The 21,766-nt window shown below is 42.0% G+C and overlaps 1 protein-coding gene and 1 long non-coding RNA gene across 2 annotated transcripts in view; both read left to right on the top strand.

Annotated features, from left to right (window-relative positions):
* LOC116988384 overlaps positions 1–21,766 on the top strand; it is a 321,226-nt gene that overhangs the window by 248,972 nt on the left and 50,488 nt on the right. The window lies entirely within an intron of this gene.
* On the top strand, positions 11,869–20,744 carry LOC116988380 (stathmin-like). Its single transcript, XM_033045040.1, has 5 exons — positions 11,869–11,961; positions 17,852–17,933; positions 18,449–18,621; positions 19,416–19,607; positions 20,291–20,744. Exons 2-5 carry the CDS (start codon positions 17,915–17,917, stop codon positions 20,345–20,347), a joined length of 441 nt encoding a protein of 146 aa, XP_032900931.1. The 5' UTR covers positions 11,869–11,961; positions 17,852–17,914; the 3' UTR covers positions 20,348–20,744.

Here is a 21,766-nt window from a genome sequence, read left to right as displayed (position 1 = left end):
CGGGGGTTGACAGATTCTTCATTAGTAAGGGTGTCAGGGGTTAAGGGAGAAGGCAGGAGAATGGGGTTGAGAGGGAAAGATAGATCAGCCATGATTGAATGGCAGAGAACTCGATGGGCCGAATGGCCTAATTCTGCTCCTGTGACTTATAAATGTGTGATGAAGAATCACCTGGTATCTATGGTGCCCGTATTTGCAATGCCCTTGAGAACACCTTTGACATTTTTTGATTTTGTAACCATTCATGCTTCTCATAAATTAATCAAAAAATGTCTGTGGCCGTTCGTTTCCTAAACAATATGGATTGAAAGCTGTGAGACTAAAATCATCTCACAGCACAGAGCAGACAAGAGCAGTCGTGGAATAACCAAGGAAATAAATTATACATTTAAGAGAACCAAGCTCTAATTTGGAGCTAGAATCAATTCACTGGCTTTCTGATTTATTGAATTGCTTCCCTGTTTAATTCCTTGAGTCATCAGCAAGGCAGGTGTAGAGCCAAGAAAAAAATGTGAAAGTAACAGAAAACTCAAATCTTGAATTTAAATTGGGGAAAATCCATAAAATAAGATATCTGCAAACATGGGTTTCAGAAGAAACTCCTGTCTCCAAAGAGATGTTGGAAATCTGGAACTTGCAGTCACAATGGGATGGCACAGCGGTAGAGCTGCCGCCTCACAGCGCCAGAGACCCGGGTTCGATCCTGACCTCGGGTGCTGTCTGTGTGGAAATTGCATGTTCTCCCCGTGACCGTGGGGGTTTTCTCCTGGCGCCCTGGTTTCCTTCCACACTCCAAAGACGTGCGGATTTGTAGGTGAATTGCCTTCTGCAAATTGTCCCCTAGTGTTTAGGGTGCAAAAGTGAGATTACATAGAACAAGTGTTTGTGTGATCGATGGTCCACGTGGACTCCCCCCTCCCGCTCACCTCTTTATATTGGCTATCCTCCCACCCCCCCCCTCTACACTCTCAATCCTCAGGATCCTGACCCAAAAGGTCGACTATCCCTCTGCCTCCACAGATGCTGCCTGACCTATTGAGTTACAGAGAGACAGGCCAGAAACAGGCCCTTCGGCCCAGCGAGTACGTGCCAACCAGCGATCCCATCACATTAACACTACCCTACACACTCCAAGGACAATTTACATTTATACCATGCCAACTAAACTACAAACCTGTACGTCTTTGGAGTGTGGAAGGAAACCGAAGATCTCGGAGAGAACCCACGCAGGTCACGGGGAGAACGTACAAACTCCGCACAGGCAGCACCCATAGACGGGATTAAACCCGGTTCTCTGGCGCTGAAAGCGCTGTAAGGCAGCAACTCTACCGCTGCGCCACTGTGCTGCTCCGTCCAGTTCCTCCAGCAGTTTGTTATTTGCATCGGATTACAGCATCTGCAGTCTCTTGTGTCTCCATCGGTGAGGACAGACTCGATTTAAATATTGCTGTCTTTCCCAATCAAACTCTGATGAGGTCATGGCGACCACTGCATGAAGCTGACTGCAATTATCCGTGCATTCAGGGAACATCAATATTCGTTATCATTATTTTATTTAGAACCTGAGGCAAATTAGATAAAAGCATGTGTAGAAATGAGGAGAGATTACTTGACAAGTCAGCAGGCAAGAAGCAGACAATTAATGCAGTGATCATTCTGCGTACATCTTCCATTGTGTTTCTGATATCCATTCACGTTACTGTTTGGCATGCATGTGTTCTTGTGTTACAACAACTTTACCACAAGAGACTGCAGATGCTGTAATCCAAAGCAAATAACAATCTGCTGGGGAAACTCAATAGGTCAGGCAGCATCTGTGGAGGCAGAGGGATTGTTGACGTTTCGGGTCAGCATCCTGAGGACTGATATTGACACCTTCTTTTTAACCGAACCAAAGGTTCATAAGCTCATAGGCCATAGGAGCAGAAGCAGGTCCACTCCGCCATTCAATCATGGCTGATCTATCTTTCCCTCTCAACCCCATTCTCCTGCCTTCACCCTATAACCCTTGACACTCGTACTAATCAAAAATCTGTCAATCTCTGTCCTAAAAATACCCAAGGACTTGGCCTCCACAGCTTTATTTAGTTTTAATTTTAGACTAACAGGCCCTTCGGCCCACTGAGTCCGTACTGACCAGCACATCCCCGCACATTAACACTATCCTACACACACTAGGGACAATTTACACATACAGCAAGCCAATTAACCAGCATACCTGTACGTCTTTGCAGTGTGAGAGGAAACCGAAGGTCTCAGAGAAAACCCACGCAGGTGACGGGGGGAACGTCCAAACTCTGTACAAACAGCACATTGTACATTGTCGGATCGAAGCTGGGCCTCCAGCACCGCAAGCACTGTAAGGCAACAACTCTACTGCTGCACCACAGATTCTGCAGAATTCCACAGATTCACTGACCTCTGACGAAAGAAATTCCTTCTCACCTCCTTTCTAAAGACACGTCCTTTTATTTTGAGGCTGTGCCCTTGTTCCTAGTCTCTCCCATTCATGGAAACATCCTCTCCACATCCACTCTATCCAGGCCTTTCACTATTCAGTAAGTTCGCATGTCTGAAGAAGGGTCTCGACCCGAAACGTCACCCATTCCTTCTCTCCAGAGATGCTGCCCGTCCCGCTGTGTTACTCCAGCTTTTTGTGTCTATCTTCGGTTTAAACCAGCATCTGCAGTTCCTTCCTACACAGTTTGCATTGTAATTTGTTTGGAACCAAATCTATTTTTAGTACTGTGATTATTAACATTATTTTTTTATATTTTTAAATATTAACTGAAGCTAAATTCTGCAGCCGCCTTGGTGGGATTTGAACTCGCAGGTATGGATTGTGAGCCTAGGCCTCTGGTTTACTGGTCTGGTATTTTCACCGTTATGCCACCAATTTACACAACCCCTGCTATTTTTCAAAATAGCGTCATTGGATCTTTAAACCATCTGGTGGAACAGATGGAGCCTCCATTTTAACTTTGCGTCTGAAAGATGACACCTTCAACAGTTGCACCTCAGAGAGGCACCAAAGTGTCAGCCTAGTTCTTTTTTGTGTTCACATACCTGGAGTGGGACTTGGAACCACGGTTTCCTGATTCACCGCTGACTGAACCACACCTTGCAGAGCTGCAAAGACTTGAAAACAGGGATAAGAATTTTAAATCCGAATGATTACTTCTCCAAGAGTCAGGGGAGGTCACCAGGCACTGAGCTGGCGGTAAATGGTGTTTAGTTCAGATACATTGTTTTTACAGAGTTCAGGTTTACAGATTCAAAGTGCAAGGAGTTAGCAAGAAATACATCAGATCTGTCAAAGCAGAGACATGGATAAGAATTAAACTGAGGTAGGGGTTCTGGTCAATACTGGAGTTTTGACCCAGATTCAGAAGAAATACCCCTCAGATTAACAGGCAAACAATTGCTGTTGAAACTGATGCTTTGCAGCTTTGTTGCACTTTATATTCTTGCTGTGTTTTTGTTAAAATGTCAGCAACTGTGTGGTTTTGGTGGTTTTATTCATAAAATGGTGGATTCCTGATATTGAAATGCAGGCAGGAATCTAATCGAGGCGATTGACTGTTTTATGAATAAAATGAGAGGTTATTTCATGAAAAGGCCTGGAGCGTCAATAAAAATGGCAGTACTTGGATGCATTTAGAGGTTTTAGATCAGTTTATGCAAGAAAGAAGTGGAAAATTTTGAACTGGTGCTTGCAACGTGCACTAACAATGCTCAGGAAGGAAAATATTTGCGCCCTTTTCCAACTCGTTTCCTTGACTATTCTTTCGCCAATCCCAAAGGAATTGAGATTAGCATGCAGACAGATTGACTTGTTCAGATTCCTCCTTCCTGTTGTTTATTACTGACCAGAAGTGGGGAAGGCTGGGATCTTGTATGCATCGCTTGTTTCAAATTGAATAGAATTAATATTACTCCATGCTGGCTGGTTTAATGCAGATGATACCAGAAAGCTCATGGGACCTTCACCAAAAGACAGGCTGACATCACCTTAGGTCATCAGTATGATTAGCAACCATTCATTCCAAATGAAAAATGCATGGTTGGAAATTCTGCGATAAAAAGAGGAAAACGAAAGTGCAGATTGTACAGAGCGACTTACTTTATGAGAATGATCCCAGGAATGATTGGGTTAACAAATGATGAACGTTTGATGGCACTGGACTGTACTTGCTGGAGTTTAGAAGGATGAAGGGGACCTCATTGAAACTTAGCGAATAGTGAAAGGTGTGGATAGAGTGGATGTGGAGAGGATGATTCCACTAGTGGGAGTGTCCAGGACCAGGGGCCATAGCCTCAGGATAAAAATAGGAAGGAGATGAGGAGGAATTTCTTCAGTCAGAGGTTGGTGAATCTGTGGAATTCATTGCCACAGAGGCTGTGGAGGGCAAGTTAATGGATATTTTTAAGACAGAAATTAATAGACTCTTGATTAGTACAGGTGTCAGGGGGGTTACAAGGAGAAGGCAGGAGAATGGGGTTGAGAGGGAAAGATAGATCAGCCATGTTTAAATGGCGGAGTAGACTTGATGGGCAGAATGGCCTAATTCTTCTCCTATAACATAAACATGAACTTCATGGTGTATACAGTATTATTAAATAAACATTTTCACTCACTTGCACAGTAACTTGCTGGAAATGATAATGATGCAATGAGTGTAAAGAACATCACATTGAACAAGCAGATATTTTTCACAAAGATATTTTTCATGATAGTTATAGAATCACACACAACAGAAGTGGGCCCTTTGACCCATTATGTTCATGCTGACTATCAAGTTAGGGCAGCACGGTGGCACAGCTGTAGAGTTGCTACCTTACATCGCCAGAGACCCGGGTTCTATTCTGACCACGGGTGCATGGGCTTTCTCAAGGATCTTTGGTTTCCTCCCACGCTACAAAGACGTACAGGTTTGTAGGTTAATTGGCTTTGTATAATTGTAAATTATCTCCAGTGTGTATAGGATAGTGTTAGTATGCAGGGCCCACTGGTTGTTTGAAAAACCAAACTGAACTACCTGTCCACAACAATCCCATTTACCTGCATTTGGTCTGTAATTTATGCATTTGGTAATTCAGGGGTTCATTCCAATTTCACTCAAATGGTGGGATAATCCCCACCTTTAGCAGTGTTCCAGTTCTAGGTTCCACCATCTTCTGGGTGTAAATGTTCTTCCTCAGATCCCTTCCAAACTTCTTTCCCCTACTTTAACTTTAGATATCTCTAGTGTGGTAAAAGGAATTATCTTATTTATCCTAATCTATGCCACTTATAATTTTGTATTTCCCCACAAACTCATCCGCTGCATGGAAAACTAATCCAGCCCGCCCAGTCTATCCTCAAAAGTGAAACTCACCTCATGAACTATAACTAGTAACTGGAATCAAAAATCCAGAGTATCAATATTCTGCATTGTAATATAACATTAAATGTTTAAACAACAACATTTCTTTCCCAAGTATTTTTTTAAATGTTAGTATCTTCATCCATAATTGTTTTAAGCAGTAAATAAGATCCAGAATGCATCTGAAAAGCAGGCTCCATAATAATTTTCAAAATGGAACGACACATTGGCAGAAAGGGTCTTTTTGCACAATTATGGGGAAAGAGAATAGGTATGAAACAAAATTAAATTTGGATTTTAATTAATGCAAATTCATTGAGCTTGGCCTGTTTTGCTATTCTTGTTTTTACAAGATTTGGTAATTAATTTCACTCATACCTATTTGATTAACTATGATCATTCTGGTCACACCCCCCTTTGAAGGCTAACATTGATTGATACAAGTGTTGGACTGCACAGATTGTCATAGCTGGATGGGCTAATAATCAGCAGATTTGCTTCATCAGACTCCTGTTAGTCGAACATATGTTCCCTTGACAACCCTCTGTTAACAGCGGTTCTGGTTAGGTGTTGTTTTATATCTCGAAGAGTAGGTCTGGTTAATGCCCCATCATTTTTAACCCTATTTAAGTCCTTCTGGAAAATCTGTTTGAGTTTGGGAACATCGCATCCTGCCAGTCACATTGTGTGTACATTTTATGGATCATCCTGCTAAGTATGGCATCAACTGGCTTCATTTCTGCATGTAACACGTGTTCCTTTCAAACTCCAAATTTATCGCCTTGTTTACTCTTCCTTTTCTCAGATTTATTATGCTCTACATCTTGCACTTACTACCCTCAGGACCTCAACAATCTACAGTTCCTCCCAATCGATCCCTCTTTCCAGAATCTTAATAGACAGTTATGTACTTTTGAAGTGTAGGCAAAATTATTCAAGCAAGAGTTAGATATAGCTCTTAGGGCTAACGGAATCAAGGGAGAAAGCAGGAATAGAGTACTGATTGTGGATGATCAGCCACGATCATGTTAAATGGCGGTGCTGGCTCGAAGGGCCGAATGGCCTACTCCTGCACCTATTTTTTTCTATTACAATGTAATAAAGCCCAAATACTTTACAATGCCAGCCATATCAGATGGTACCTTGAAAAGTCGGTGTAGACTTGATACAATTTAGACCGATTATATTAAAATGCGCCTATAAGTACATTTGTCTTTGCCCTGCAAAACATGCTTCAGGCAGAGTTTATATTTTCTTATTATAGTCTTATGCTCAAATCAGTGAAAGGTAATGAAAGGAAATTGTGCAATTATTTAACACCTTTAATGAACTAAAGAATTTCACAGCCCTTACCAACCAATTAAGTCATTTTGTGGTAATTATTACTGTATAATGTAAGAATTGTAATGGCTATGAGGGAATGCCTCATGAGACAATGACTGTGCTTTCTCAGAGCTACCATATAAATGCTTCTTAAAGAGGAAATGCACTTACACGGCACATCAATAATAACATTTACTGCAGCCCTCCTCATAGTTAAAGTCTAAAGATAGGGAGATACAGAGATGCAGTGTGGAAACAGGCCCTTCGGCCCACCAAGTCCACACTGACAGCAATCACCCCGTACACTTGCACTATCCTACACACTAGGGACAATTTCACAATTGTTGAATTACAGAAGCCAATTAACCTGCAAACCTGTACAACTTTGGAGTGTGGGATGAAACGGGAGAAAACCCACGTGGTCACAAGGAGAACGTAATAATTCCATACAGTCACCATCAGCAGTCAGGATTGAACCCGGGTCTCTGGCGCTGTAAGGCAGCAACTCTACCGCTGCGCCACTATGCCGCCGGTTTGTAGGTTAATTGGCTTTGGTAATTCGGTAATTATAAAATTGTCCCTTGTGTGTAGGGTGGTGCTAGTGTCAGCGCGGACTCGGTGGGCCAAAGGGCCTGTTTCCACACTGTATCTCGGTATCTCCATATCTCTAAACTAAACCATGAGGAGGGCTGCAGTAAATTTTATTATTATTGTTGTGCTGTGTAAGTGCTCATGTCAATTCAAGCAACTTTTCTGATTTTATTAATGATTATATGTGAGTTGTGAGTTTGTGGAATTCTCTGCCTCAGAAGGCGGTGTAGGCCGGTTCTCTGGATGTTTTCAAGAGAGAGTTAGATAGAGCTCTTTAAAGATAGGAGAGGCAGGGGATTTGGGGAGAAGGCAGGAACGGGGTACTGATTGTGGATGATCAGCTCTGATCACATTGAATGGCGGTGCTGACTCGAAGGGCAGAATGGCCTACTCCTGCACCTATTGTCTATTGTCTATAATGGATGGTGTTCAGGGACTTCTGAATGTCAGGGTATTTGTTGATTGTTGCATCAACCGGCATTGATCACTTTATTCTTTGTTCTCGTGTTACTTTAGATTCACAGAGAGTGGATAGTGCTTTGTGCACTTTGCCAAATTATGTATTAGGCATTATGCTTCACTAATCATGTGATTCTATGATCCTGGCTCCATTAAATGGCCATATATCACGTGGTTGCTTGCTTACCTACATGGTTTTGTATTTTACAAGAAACCTATTCCTACTCTCCAGTGATGCTGCCTGTCCCGTTGAGTTACTCCAGCATTATGTGTCTATTTACAAGCAACCCATCGTGGGCTTGTAATGGCAGGTCGGAATTTCATGTGCTTCTCTACTGTAATTTTCATGTGTTATTTGGTCTTGTCAAACCCACAAAGACGTTGATCATCTACTCCATGGGGACATCTCTGAAAGACATTCAGCCACTTATGCAAATATAAATGCGGTCGGTGGTTTTACTGACATTCAATGCACCATCGCTCTGTACTCTAATAAGCACCAATAACAAGAATATTTCAGATTTTCTTCTGGCATGGGAAACACAGCTGATCTTCTTTCGTGTTTGCCATACATTTCTCCAGCTTATCATGGAAGGATTTCGGTGAAGTGCAAAACCCTAGTAGGTTCCATTAGTAGACACAAGGATCTGCAGATGCTGGAATCTTACTTAGAACACAAAATGATGGAGTGACTCAGCGGGTTAGGCAGCATCTCTGGAACACATGGACAGGCAATGTTTCAGGTGGGGACCTTTTTCAGAGTCTGAAGAAGGGTCTGATCCAAAACAGCTCCGACCCATGTCCACCATAGATGCTGCCTAAACCATTGAGTTACTCCAGCACTTTGTGTTCTATGCTAGGTTCCATTACATCAAGTAGTGGTTCATTATACCTCCTCACTACTTGTGGAGCACCAGGTGACACAATGGCAAGGGCAACCAGGCAAGAATTCATTGCCACAGACAGCTGTAGAGATCAAGTCACTGGGTATTTTTAAATAAACTTGATTAGTAAGGGTGTGAAAGGTTATGGGGAGAATGGGATTGAGAGGGAAAGATAGATCAGCCACGATTGAATGGCAAAGTAGACTCGACAGATGACCTTTGAGATGGTAGTTTTGGGTTAGGATGGTAAAACAGGAAGTTTCTACAATAGAAAATATATTATAATCATCAAGAACTACATGTAAATTATAATTCATAGATTTACATAATCAAAACCAATGTTAAACAAAGGTAAAATGTAGAAACAAGGAACTGTAGAAGCTGGTTTACAAAATAAGACACTAAGTGCTGGGGGTCAGACCACATACATTGATAGGTGACGTTTTAGGTCGGGACACTTCTTTGGGCTAATTGGGTGTGGGGTGGGGGTGTGGAAAGCTGGAAGAGAGGAGAGGCAGGTAATAGGTTGAAACAGGTGAGGAGGGGTTTTAATAGGCAGATGGTTGGAGAAAGGCCAGAGATGAAAAAACAAAAGCCGTGAAACAAAAGGATTGAAAAATTATGATTTGTGAAGCTAGAGGAAGGAATATGGGTGGAGGGGGAGGCGGAGGGTAGAAATAGGTGCGAGAATAGGTAGGGCACATTAAAGAGTGGAGGGGGAAAAGGGGGAGTGTGGGGAAGAAGAGAGACAATGGCCCATGAGGTAACTCCAAACATTGTATTGGTGTTTATAGGTTTGACATTAAGATTTCTTATCACACATGATATTGTGTTCATCAAAGGCAACCTAATCCTGGTAACCATGCTTTATCAATAACATTTGTTTAGTTTTCAAGATATTTTGATAGATCTTGAGAGCAATGTCTATTTGTGTTCTGATCATGATTCTGCGATGAGTTAAAATCTGGGGTAGATGCAGTCATGAATCCATTACAAACCTTTTGCCAAGTTTGCAGTGTATGTGCGATATCTTGAGAGGATGCTTTTCCATGACCTCACCATTTTTCTGATTGAATTGCAATGAAATACTGCTTGATCATCCTGATCAAAGTTTGATACTGCTTTGAATTTGCTCTGTGACCTTTTATTAGCACCGTATTCATGATCACACCACTGATAACTTGCTCTGTGACATCTTCTTCACAACCGTTTGGAGGGCGGCACAGTGGCACAACATAGAGTTGCTGCCTTCCAGCGCCAGAGATCCGAGTTCAATCCTGACCATGGGTGCTGTCTGTACAGAGTTTGTACGTTCTCCCTGTGACCGTGTGTGTTTTCTCCAGGATCTCCGGTTTCCTCCCACACTCCAAAGCCGTACGGGTTTGTAGGTTAATTGGCTTTAGTAAGATTGTAAATCGTCCTTAGTGTGTGTAGGATAATGTTAGTATGCGGGGATCGCTGGTCGGCGCGGACTCAGTGGGCCGAAGGACCTGTTTCTGTGCTGTGTCTCTAAACTAACTAAATAAGATATTACTAAATTGTAGATATTACATTGAGGGCTTCTACAATATGCAACAAACTTTGATTTGAATCTCAGCATGACCCCAACATAAATTATATAAAAACTCATGATGACGCTTATATTTGAATAGCATTTACAATTACAACTTGTCTACAACTATCAAAAGAGCACAAACTGTGAGATGCAAATATTCACTGCTGTCTGGCCAAGTGCTCGGATAGTATCCAATATTCATTGGATGCTGACTTCTGACGCCCTCAATTTGCAGAATAATAAACTTTTGCATAACGTTGAGTTTTCCACATGACTTACATTGTTTTCCCTTAGCAGGGCATTCCACCATATGGGGGACGATGTAGCACAATAATATCACTGTTTTAATCTTTATTTATCCTGCTGAAGCTGGCAATTTTGAATGTCCTCCGCTGACAGTTTCCAGTCAAAGTTCAGCCTGGATTTTTTTTCCCTCCTCTGATTCTATTCCTAGCAGAAGCTTTCCATCTTTCTCCATCAACGCATCTATTCTCTTAAAGTGACAATGATCTTCCGAACTACATTTCATACCCTTTTCGAGACTTTCTGAAATGCTTTTAGAGTCATAGAGTGATAGTGTGGAAAAAGGCCCCATCGGCCCAACTTGCCCACACTGGCCTACATGTCCCAGCTACACTAGCCCCACCTTCAAGTTCAAGTGAGTTTATTGTCATGTGTCCCTGGAAGGATAATGAAATTCTTGCTTTGCTTCAGCACACAGAACATAGTAGGCATTTACTACAAAACAGATCAATGTGTCCATATACCGTAATATAAATATATACACACATGAATAAATAAAATGATTAAGTGAAAATAACAGATAATTGCTTATTAATAATCAAAGTTTTGCCCGAGCCAGGTTTAATAGCCTGATGGCTGTGGGGAAGTAGCACCTGCCTACATTTGGTCTTAATCCCTCCAAACCTGTCCTATCCAGGCAGCATCTCTGGATAGAAGGAGTTGGTGACATTTTAGGTCGAGACCCTTCTTCAGACTTCAGAAGGGTCTCAACACAAAACGTCACACATTCCTTCTATCCAGTGATGCTACCTGTCCCGCTGAGTTACTCTGGCATTTTGTGTCTTACTTCCATCCACAGTAGTATTTCCACCCATCTTTCAACCCAACATTGTCACTCTTGTGCCTCCCAAGGTGACATCCCTTGATTGAGGGCTGACTCCACCCAGTGGCGGACTGGCCAGGGTGTCAGCTTGCCCAATGGCAAGTGGGCCCCTATATCAAGTGGGCCCCTGATGAAGTGGGCCCCCTTTGTCTCCTGGCAACCAATATTTTTAGACCCAGTCCGCCACTGACCCCAGCCTCCACCCCTCAATGTCCAGCAGTGGATGGCCATGCACCAACCACATGGGACTGACCAGCAATGCAACAAAATGTGAGCCACGCCCCGCATTACGTCACTATGCATGACAACCGAGCCACTGTGCCGTTAGTGGGCTGCGGCCAATAGGAGCGCGGCGTGCGCTGTTGCCCGGCCTATCACCGAGGGCCGTGCCGCGACCCTGCAACCAATCCCTAAGCGAGACGCCCTTCCTGCATTCCGATTGGCCGGAGGTATTTGGAAAAGGACCAATGGGATCGACGGAAAGCTTGCCGGCCGGGGGCGGGGCGTAGGTCGCGGCCAATGGGGGGTGGGGAGGGGGCGGGCCAGGTCACGTGCGCCGTTTTTGGCGGTTTTTATTCAGGGCGGGCGGGGCTAAAGGCAGGTTGGCGCCGAGCGCGGGAGACAAAGGCAGCGAGAGCGCAAACAGCAGCGGGCCAGGTAAGGGCAGCGGCAATGCGCTCAATGCAGCCGCGTGTATGTACCGAAAATAAGTGTGTTTTTTTTTAAATTTGCAAATTCAAGGTTGTAGTGTTTGAAATCACTTTTAAAAAAATAAAAATAAAAAACGTTAATTTATGGTTTAGGCGCCGATGCAACAGATCAGGGTGGCGGGGTTAATGCATGATGCCGTGTGGACCAATTCCATCTAAGATTAATATGCAGGAGGAACCAAGCGTATTAAACCTATTTGTCACCGCTGCATGGGCTTCTTTTGTTGTAATCTCCAGTTTGTCTTGAGGTGTTGATTAAAGGGAGGGGGTTGGCTTTGAACCCGGTGTTGGCCTGTATTTTTATTTCTGAGGGAGGAAGGAAAACGTTATCTCAAACTAGGAATTGAAGCCGTTATTTTTCGTTTTCTTCGACTGAAAGAGAATAACATTTATCACGAGTTATTGTCTCGGTGTACCGAGGGAGTGGCGCCTTTTTTGTGCCAGACATTTCAAAGATGGGGGGGGCGGGGGGGTTCTGGAAATGTCGAATTATGTCTTGCCAAATGTTATTTGCTGAATTGCACCAATTTGGGTGTTTTTAAGCCTCTTTTGTAACGTCTGCACCTGTTTGAATAATTGCAAATCGCTTTGTTTTTAAATCCTCAGCCGTCGAGTGTGATTGTGCTTTCCATCGCCAATGTGGCTTTTGTCCGTCAAAACAACAGTAACTCTTTGTTCTGAAATAACGTTTCCAGATTGCCTTCTCTGCCTCTGCACAAAGGAGGTTTTATGGATCTTTTGGATATAGAACTGCAAGCAAAGCACTCCATGTTAGAATTTGTGTAAATAGTTTTTTTTTTTTTTGCTGCGAAATAAAGGACCTCGCTTGTCTAAAGGAAAGGACATCGGACCACCAACGCCCAATTATTTTTTTCTTTCTTCCTAACCTATTTAAGTCAATGTCGAAGAGTATCGCTGCTTTTTGAATCCATTCAACGCTGAATTTACTTGCAAATGATTTAGAATATTGCTAAAATTATTTTTTAGAGATTGCTTTCAATTTCTTCTTAGTTGAAACAGATTCAAGATTTTTTTCCTTATCTTTGCCCAAACCTGGGTGTTGTCTTCCGTTCTATTCTCAGATCTTCATGTTATCTGGTTTAACCAGAAAGTTAATATTTCTACTGGCTTGGATAATTTAATAAATGTGAAATGTTTTTGTGACTGCGTATGAAGATAAGAAAACCGTACCTATTGGGTATTAATTTGTACCCTGGAAACTGAATATCTTGTGCGTCTTAACGGAATGAAATAATAAACATGTTTTCACATCTGGCAGACTCGCTGCATTTCCACCACTTGATCTTGGCATCAGGTGGCGCTCTGTTGCTGTCTGGGTTTCGACTGGTATTCCTAGGCATTATGTACACATGCATTCCATTGTCCTTTGGGGGTTATCTTTGTCCCAGACGGAATGGTGTTAAATTGTATTATCTCCAGGTAATAAATAAAACAATAGATATCTTTCAATGTTGAGATTGAAATTGTAGCTGATTACAATTGTGATTGTAATTTGTTTCGGTTTAGAAACATCTAGAAATTTCCTTAAGGCTCCTGCATTCAACTGAATAATGTCCTCTGAAACTAGGCAGTAAAATTACTCTATAAATCATGTGATTTTTAATATTAAATAAATATTGGCTATCAGCCAGGAGCAGCTTTGGAATATTCAAGATGTGCATTCAAATTGCAATAAATACCCATTCCTACCTCTCTGTTAAATAATTCAAATTTCTGCTGGGTTTCTTTTGTGCCTTGCCTTCCTCATTCTGATTATCTGTTTCTTGTTCCACGTGTTCATATTAGAAAACTATTAAATGTTTCCATTTGCAGCTATGTTCCTGCTCGTGACCCCCCCCCCCCTCCCCATTTTCCTCATTCTAGAAATTACCTGTCAGACATGGGAGCACGATGGCACAACCAACTACTTTTCTCTGTGGAGTGGGGGGTTGATTGTTTAAAGTGGAGGAATACACTAAAGTATAATTCCAGTAGTCCTACAAACAACTATTTTATAAGGGGCTGATGAATACAGCTTGAAGCATGTATTTTAATCTTGACTGCAGGCAAAGCTTTACTTTTTGGCTCAATTACTAAAGACTAGTTTACCAGACTACACCCACTCCCTGAAAATAAAAGATTTTTAACATGCTCACATCCAAAATAAGTTTTAAGTTCATAACAACATTGAGTTACGGGTTCATCAGAAATAAAAGTGAGAAATCAATTTAATTTTACGTTGCTGGAGCTTGGAGAGCCCCCCCACCCGAATCAAATTTTATTCTAAGCACTTCCCCTTATGTGCAAATCAATGACTTGGTTTACTGTTGGTTACAAACGCCCAACTGGAGAGCGCAGTCACTTGGAAATTAAACATTTGAGGGCAAGATTACTTTGTCAAATGGAAATGTTAGGAATGGCAGCATCTGCCTCATAGCAAACTGGTTCTCAGACATTGCTGATTTGTACAATTCTCCTTGGCTCCCCTACCTTCTCCCCCCCCCCCCCCCCCCCAACCAAGAAGTACTCAATCATTGCTGGGGACTTCAAGACAAGCTTGAAGATTATTCTCCATGACCAGCAGCACCAGAGGATCAAACAACACTCTACCACAGGTGTCAGATGCCTAGCACTCCATTGTTCACTTGCACTTTGGAAATTCAGTCTACCTGGCAGTGCTCCTTTCTGCATATGAGCAGTGATTGAAGAATGCAGCTTGGGCAAAGGATTGTACTGAGTTGATCGGGGGGGGGGGGGGCAGAGGAGGGTCTTAGTGGCTGTTTGGACAACTAGACAAAGTGATTTATTCAAGGACTGGGCAATGGACCTGAACAATCATTCATAACTTGAGGATATTTGTGAAGGAGGGTGTTCCTATGAAGACCATCTATATGTCGTCGTCCCCCCCCCCCCCCCAATCATAAGCTTTGAATAAAAGTAAATATAATTGAGGGCCAGATCTGCAGCATTCATATTGGGGAATTCAGAGTCCTATAACAAGTCCAGGCACAACTTCCAGAAGGCCATTGAGAATGCAAAGAGACGCTTCAGGGCTAAACTAGTGGCTCGTACAACTGCTGAGCAACGTCTTGTTTATTTGTCATCGCTTCGAACAAGGACAATTGAATAGCGTGGATGATTGCAACATGGATCTCCTGGATGAGCTAAATGCTTTCTACATTATTGGAAAGGGAGAACAACCATGTACCTTAACAAAACACCACACCCCCAAGCAGAGGTGGAGGTGGCGGTCCAAGCATCTTTCAGAGTGAACCCTCAGTGGGTGGTCCTGAGTGCACCTGGTTGCATTTTCAACTGGCTGGTGTATTCATGGGCATCTTTACCTTCTCATGATGACCGTCTGAGGTCCCCAACTGCTTTAAAAGAACATCTATAAAAACTTCCAGAGGAACAAGATTATGTCTCAACCACCAATAGTTGCCATTTGCACTAGTGGTGAAGTGCTTCAAGTGGTTGCTTTTAGCACAGATTGACTTGTGCCTTGGTAATGGTTTACATGCTCCAATTTGCCTATTGCCACAACAGACCAATAATAACAAACAGTGTTCAACACAGTCATCCCTTTCAAACGTGGAACTAACTGGCTTTCTGCGCATCACTATGTAACTAGAACCTCTACTTATCGGCATAATAATTGAGCAACTCCTTGCTGTCCATTGGCATGAGCACAATGCCTCTACTTCCTTGAAGCTTGGGGATTTTGGCATGTGGCTGAATACTTTATACATAGTGTTTATACACAGTCCCCCCGTTTCAGGGCACAGAAATGTCATGTAAATGAAATAGTCATGTTTAGTATTTTGCTGCATATCTTTTACATGCAATGACTACTTGAAGTCTGCGATTCATGGACATCACCATTTGCTGGGTGTCTTCTCTGGTCTTGTCTCTTCTTGCTTTTGAGGCAGCAGAGGTTATGTAACAACCTCCAGGCGCTGTAGCCAGTTCAATGTGCTGTTGTTGAGGGCTGGGAGGTCTACCCCTCCACCGGGGGGGGGGGGGGCGGAGGACAGCGCAGTCGAAAATGACGTGCTGCGCTGTTTGATGAACGCAGCCCCCAGCGATGCATGTTGGCATTGAACAGGCCAACCCCTGTACGGAGCTGGTTCAGGGCGACCCACTCTTTGCGGGGCAGGTCGGAGGTGGGTAGGACTGGTGTTTGGTGCAACAGGGAATTCTCTGGTGATGCTCTGCGAGGCCTGTATTGCAGCCATCTTTAGCCTAAGTTTGTTTTGGGGGCTAGTCTTCGGTTTTCTCTTCAGCATATAAAAGACATGCTCAATTGGGTTCGGATCGGGTGATTGACTTGGCCACTCAAGAATTGACCATTTTTGAGCTTTGAACATCTCCTTTGTTGCTTTAGCAGTATGTTTGGGATCAATGTCTTGCTGTAGAATGAACTGCTGGCCAATTAGTTTTGAGGCATTTGTTTGAACTTGAGCAGATGGGATATGTCAATACACTTCAGGATTCATTATGCTACAACCATCAGCAGTTGTATCATCAATGAAAATAGTGTGCCAGCACCTATACATGCCCAGGCCATAACACCCCCACCACTGTGTTTCACAGATGAGGTGGGATGCTTTGGATCTTGGGCAGTTCCTTCTCTCCTCCATATTTTGCTCTTGTCATCACTCTGATATGTTAACCTTTGTCTCATCTGTCCACAAGACCTTTTTACAGAACTGTGGTTGCTCTTTTAAGTACTTCTTGGCAAACTAACCCAGCCATCCTATTTTTGCGGCTAACCAGTGGTTTGCATCTTGCAGTGTAGCCTCGGTATTTCTGTTCATGAAGTCTTCTGCGGACAGTGGTCATTGACAAATCCACACCTGATTCCTGAAGAGTGTTTCTGTTCTGACGGATAGGTGTTTGGGTTTTTTTTCTTTATTATCGAGAGAATTCTTCTGTCATTGGCTGTGAAGGCCTTCCTTGGCCTGCCAGTTCCTTTGCGATTAGCAAGCTCACAAGTGCTCTCTTTCTTCTTAAGGTTTGGCTGATGTCTCCTAAATTATTATTCTTGTTTCTCAGTCTCAATGGTTTCTTTGACTTTCATTGGCACAACCTTGGTTCTCGTGTTGATAAACAGCAATAAAATCACCTGAGCAATTACAAATGCCTGTGAAGCCATGCGTCCCAAACATTATGGTGCCCTGAAATGGGGGGACTATGTGTAAACACAGCTGTAATTTCTACATGGTGAAATAAATGTATAATACCCTTAAATAAAATCTGACAATGTGCACTTTAACCGCATGTGATTTATTTTTTTCCATTACAAATCTCAAATTGTGGAGTACAGAAGCAAATAAATAAATGATGGGTCTTTGTCCCAAACATTATGGAGAGCACTATGTGAAAAACACTATTTAATCCATTTCTAATTGAAATTGGAAAGGCACTTGAAGCAGTGGCTTTGAACTTTCATCCCCACCCTAAAATTAATCAAACATCTGGATTTGCAGCCCATATTTTAAGATGACATGATTAATGAATAGATGGTTTTGTAAAATGAATCATGTTTTACAATGCCCTTTGGCTTTGTAGTTATTGATCACAATATTAAAGAATGAAATGTTTTGGATGCCTTCATAGCCCAGGTTGTGAACCAGTGATTTTAGAGCATTCTACTAACTACCCGCTTTTTATATACTGGCAAACATCTACTATTTAACATTCTTTGGCCTCTTATCTTGTATCTTGTTGATGTCTGGCTTTGCCGTCCTTGAATGTGTATGTAAATTGGCCCTTGCCTGAATACAAACAATATTTTGAAAAACTAATTATTGAAATTTATCTTGTTTTTGCCACAGGCTTTGGCATACAGAAGGCTTTAAACACCTGGAAGCTAACAGCTAATCTTGACCTGTTCTGTCATGGCATCTGCTTCGGAAGGTAAGAATGTACCACTGTAATTTTACAACTGGTTAAGTGTGCAAATCTACTCACTGAGAACATAACCAGTTTAAAAAATATTACTAGCTGTGCCAATCTAAATTGGTCACTTTATATTTTGTGGAAAACTGGCCTAATCGAGATTGGGTCGATCTTATATGGTAACATTGTAGTTCACGCAATAAAATGGGTATCAACAGGAAATTGACAGGATGATCTGCTGAATCAAAACCACTTTCCCACACCACGCTCCAAAACCACGCAATATAATTGTCACTTAGCCAGCAATGTTTTGAATTTCTAGATCCAACTAGCAATTCAAAACAAGTCAGTAGTAGACTATATAACAGGTGTGCATTTTCAGTTTGGGCCAATATCTATTGGTTATCCACTTTATTTATATCACAAAATTTGGGGGGTGGGGAGGTGTATTTGTTATTGCCTCGGTTATACTTGTGACTTAAATTCAGATATTCCAGTTTATCCATTTTAAAATATTAAACAATGTTTTTCAGACATCAAAGTGAAAGAATTGGACAAACGTTCCTCAGGCCAGGCCTTTGAATTGATCCTGGGCCCACCAGCTGCTGAAGCTATTCCAGAATTTCCACTTTCTCCCCCGAAGAAAAGGGAGCTTTCACTCGATGAAATCCAACGCAAACATGAAGCTGCAGAGACCCGACGAAAGGTACACTGTTCCAACGTGTAAACTGAAGCATTCAGCGATCTGCTGGGGACTATGGATTTAAAACTAAATTTACTAGGCTGCATAGGGGCACCAAGAAATGCCTTTGAGAATAAATGGAAGTATTTTGAGTTTGAAGCATCATTTTTTACAGCTAAGTAGATTAATCAATTAAAAATTGCAAGTGAAATTCTAATACCAATGCTATGGATGTGATTTCTGTTTATTTTGGATCTGTTTACTCTATTGTAAGTTGCCAGAACTTGATTTGTAACACTAGTACATTAGTTGTACACATTATCTGTAAACATAATTTCCTGACAGTACATACTTGGCTAGTGAATCCCATAGAATTTACTAATGTCAACTCAGCTTCTGCTTTGATAGGCTGCATATCCCTGACAATATGACAGCTTTGCATGTACATTAGCAGCTTTTTTAGCATCTGTCCCAACATGGTTGACAAGTCACTAAATACATGCATTCTTGGAGGCTGAAGATCTGATCCAACTTGAGGTAATTTCCATTACTGCCATATTAATAGTCCAATAGTCTGCTCAACTGCTCCCAATAGCTCAGGCCCTTGAGTCCTGGCAATATCCTTGTAATTCTTCTCTGCACCCTTTTCAGCTTGCCAACAACTTTCCTGTAACATTGTGCCCAAATATTGCATCTAGCAAAGACTGCATATATAAGCAAGTTCCTGTTAGTATAGTAAGTAACTAGCATGATGTATTATTTAAGCTTGAGTGACAATGTGGTCCTTAATTTAGTTTATTCTGACCTTTCCCATTTAGTTGCAAGAAGCAGAGCTGCTGAAACAATTGGCTGAAAAACGAGAACACGAGAAGGAAGTGCTTCAGAAAGCCATTGATGAAAAGAACAACTTCAAGAAAATAACAGAAGAGAAGCTGACCACCAAGATGGAAGCCAACAAGGAGAACCGTGAAGCTCAACTGGCAGCAAAACTGGAGCGCCTACGCGAGAAGGTAAAGCTAATGCATGTCTTTTAACAGTAGTTCCTCCTTGTACATTATACTTTAACAGTGTTTTCAGTGTGCTTATGTGAACATTTAAGCATTTTCAGTTTATCACAATTCTGTCCTTTCACTCGTACCAACTGGAAAGCAAGAGCCATGAGCTTTTAAAACTAATTCACATCCTGATATAACTTAATTTAAACTTGATGTTATCCCAGAACTGTACCCGGAGCATTAGTGGGCAGGGTTTCTTTTATTTAGAGAAATTTCAGTCTTGCATCTCTTTACATTTACCTCAAATTGACAGAATGTGATCATAGTCTTTACAGCAAATTGGTATAATATGTGCTGCCAACCAAACGGTAGGAACTTCAACTGGTCAAGTAGTTTATTGTAATATGCACCAGTGCAGCAAGTACAATGCTTGCAGCATCATACATATTTGGTTAACACAAAACAAGTTATAGAATATGGTAAAACAAAGGCTGTACAAAACAAGTCCATAGTAGTGCAGGAGGTGGTGTGCAGCTTTCTGTTGAGAGAAGATTACTGTGCAAATCTGAACCCAATGTGTAGGAAAGTAGCTATTTCTAAACTTGGTGAAACGCTCTCCACCACTCACCCATTGAACTGGCTCATGCTCTTGTGACTGCAAAGACCATTTTGAATTATTTATATTTTTATTTTCTCAGGAAAAGCGGGTGGAAGATGTGAGGAAGAGCAAAGAGATCAAAGAAACTGAAGACTAATTCCTTCCCCACTTTTGTTTGGAATTGGGAGGTTTTTTTTTTTCAAACATCCAAAGATGTTTTTAAGTGGCCAGTGTCGTTATGGAAATTCATTTGTAAATGCAATTGTGTAACAGCCTCAAGCTCTTCAGAGAAGGAAGGATTGTATTTGTATGCTTTCCACCTTTTTTGTGTAACATTCTTGTGGGTTATTTCCTGATGTAGATACTGAGCTATTTTTTTCTTCTCGTAGTGAATTGAATGGGATTGCTGGTTCGGGTTAGTGTCTTTGTGAAAGTTTAATCTCCAGCATGCTTTACTGAGGTATTACACGTTTAGCTTGAAAGTGTAACTATATAAACCTGCCTAACCTGTTGCACCTGTCTTAACTTCAATAAAACTTCACAATTGGTATTGATTTCCTGTTTATTGCCTTTGGCTTTTAGCCGCATTGTTCACTTTTATTATCTTAATTGCACATCTGTTATCTACTCAAGGTTCTTGACCCGAAACGTCACCATTCGTTCTCCCCAGAGATGCCTGGCCTGCTGAGTTACTCCAACTTTTTGTGTCCATCTTCGGTTTAAACCAGCATCTGCAGCTCTTTCCGACACATCTACTTTCCTAGTCCTCCAACATTCACTGATTCCTGTGTACTTGAATTCTTCATATGCAGGATAAAACAAAAGGCACTTTGGAAGTTTTTTACATTTTGAAATGGGATGGACCTAAATTGAATGGCTATGGAAAGGTTGATTTTTGTGGGGAGGGAGGAGTGGCACAGAAAATGCCAGGTTATGTATGGAGTTTAGCAGCTGCTGGCATTGGTAGCAGGCAGGTTAAAGATAAATGGGCAAAGGTTGTATGGGTGGAAGAAGGCATTGAAGAATTTTGTATTACTTGTGAGCTGATGTTTAAACCTGGAATATGGGCATTGGATTTGTACAATAGACATGAGGTGCAGGAGTAGGCCTTTTGGCCCCATATCCCCTGACTCTGCTATTATTAAGAGCGCAATCTAGCTCTCTTGAAAACATCCAGAGAACCTGCCTCTACCGCCCTCTGAGGCAGAGAATTCCACAGACTCGCCACTCTCTTGAGAAAAAGTGTTTCCTCGTCTCTGTTCTAAATGGCTTGCTCCTTATTCTTAAACTGTGGCCCCTGATTCTGGACTCCCCAACATCGGGAACATGTTTCCTGCGTCTAGTGTGTCCAAGCCCTTAACAATCTTATACATTTCAATGAGATATCCCCTCATCCTTCTAAACTCCAGAGTGTACAAGCCCAGCTGCTCCATTCTCTCAGCATATGACAGTCCCACCATCCCGGGAATTAAACCTACGCTGCACTCCCTCAATAGCAAGAATGTCCCTCAAATTAGGGGACCAAAACTGCACACAATACTCCAGGTGTGGTCTCATTAGGGCTCTGTACAACTGC

The sequence above is a fragment of the Amblyraja radiata genome, chromosome 27 (genome assembly GCF_010909765.2).
Source record: "Amblyraja radiata isolate CabotCenter1 chromosome 27, sAmbRad1.1.pri, whole genome shotgun sequence".
NCBI classification, from domain to species: domain Eukaryota; kingdom Metazoa; phylum Chordata; class Chondrichthyes; order Rajiformes; family Rajidae; genus Amblyraja; species Amblyraja radiata.
Note: the sequence above shows the minus strand (reverse complement) of the source record. Positions and strands in the feature narration are given on the sequence as shown.

What these genes read in the sequence shown, in the direction of transcription:
- LOC116988380 (XM_033045040.1), top strand. An exon ending in CTGCAGAGACCCGACGAAAG is followed by an intron (nt 18,622 to 19,415) that starts GTACACTGTTCC and finishes TTTCCCATTTAG; the next exon opens with TTGCAAGAAGCAGAGCTGCT. An exon ending in TGGAGCGCCTACGCGAGAAG is followed by an intron (nt 19,608 to 20,290) that starts GTAAAGCTAATG and finishes TTATTTTCTCAG; the next exon opens with GAAAAGCGGGTGGAAGATGT.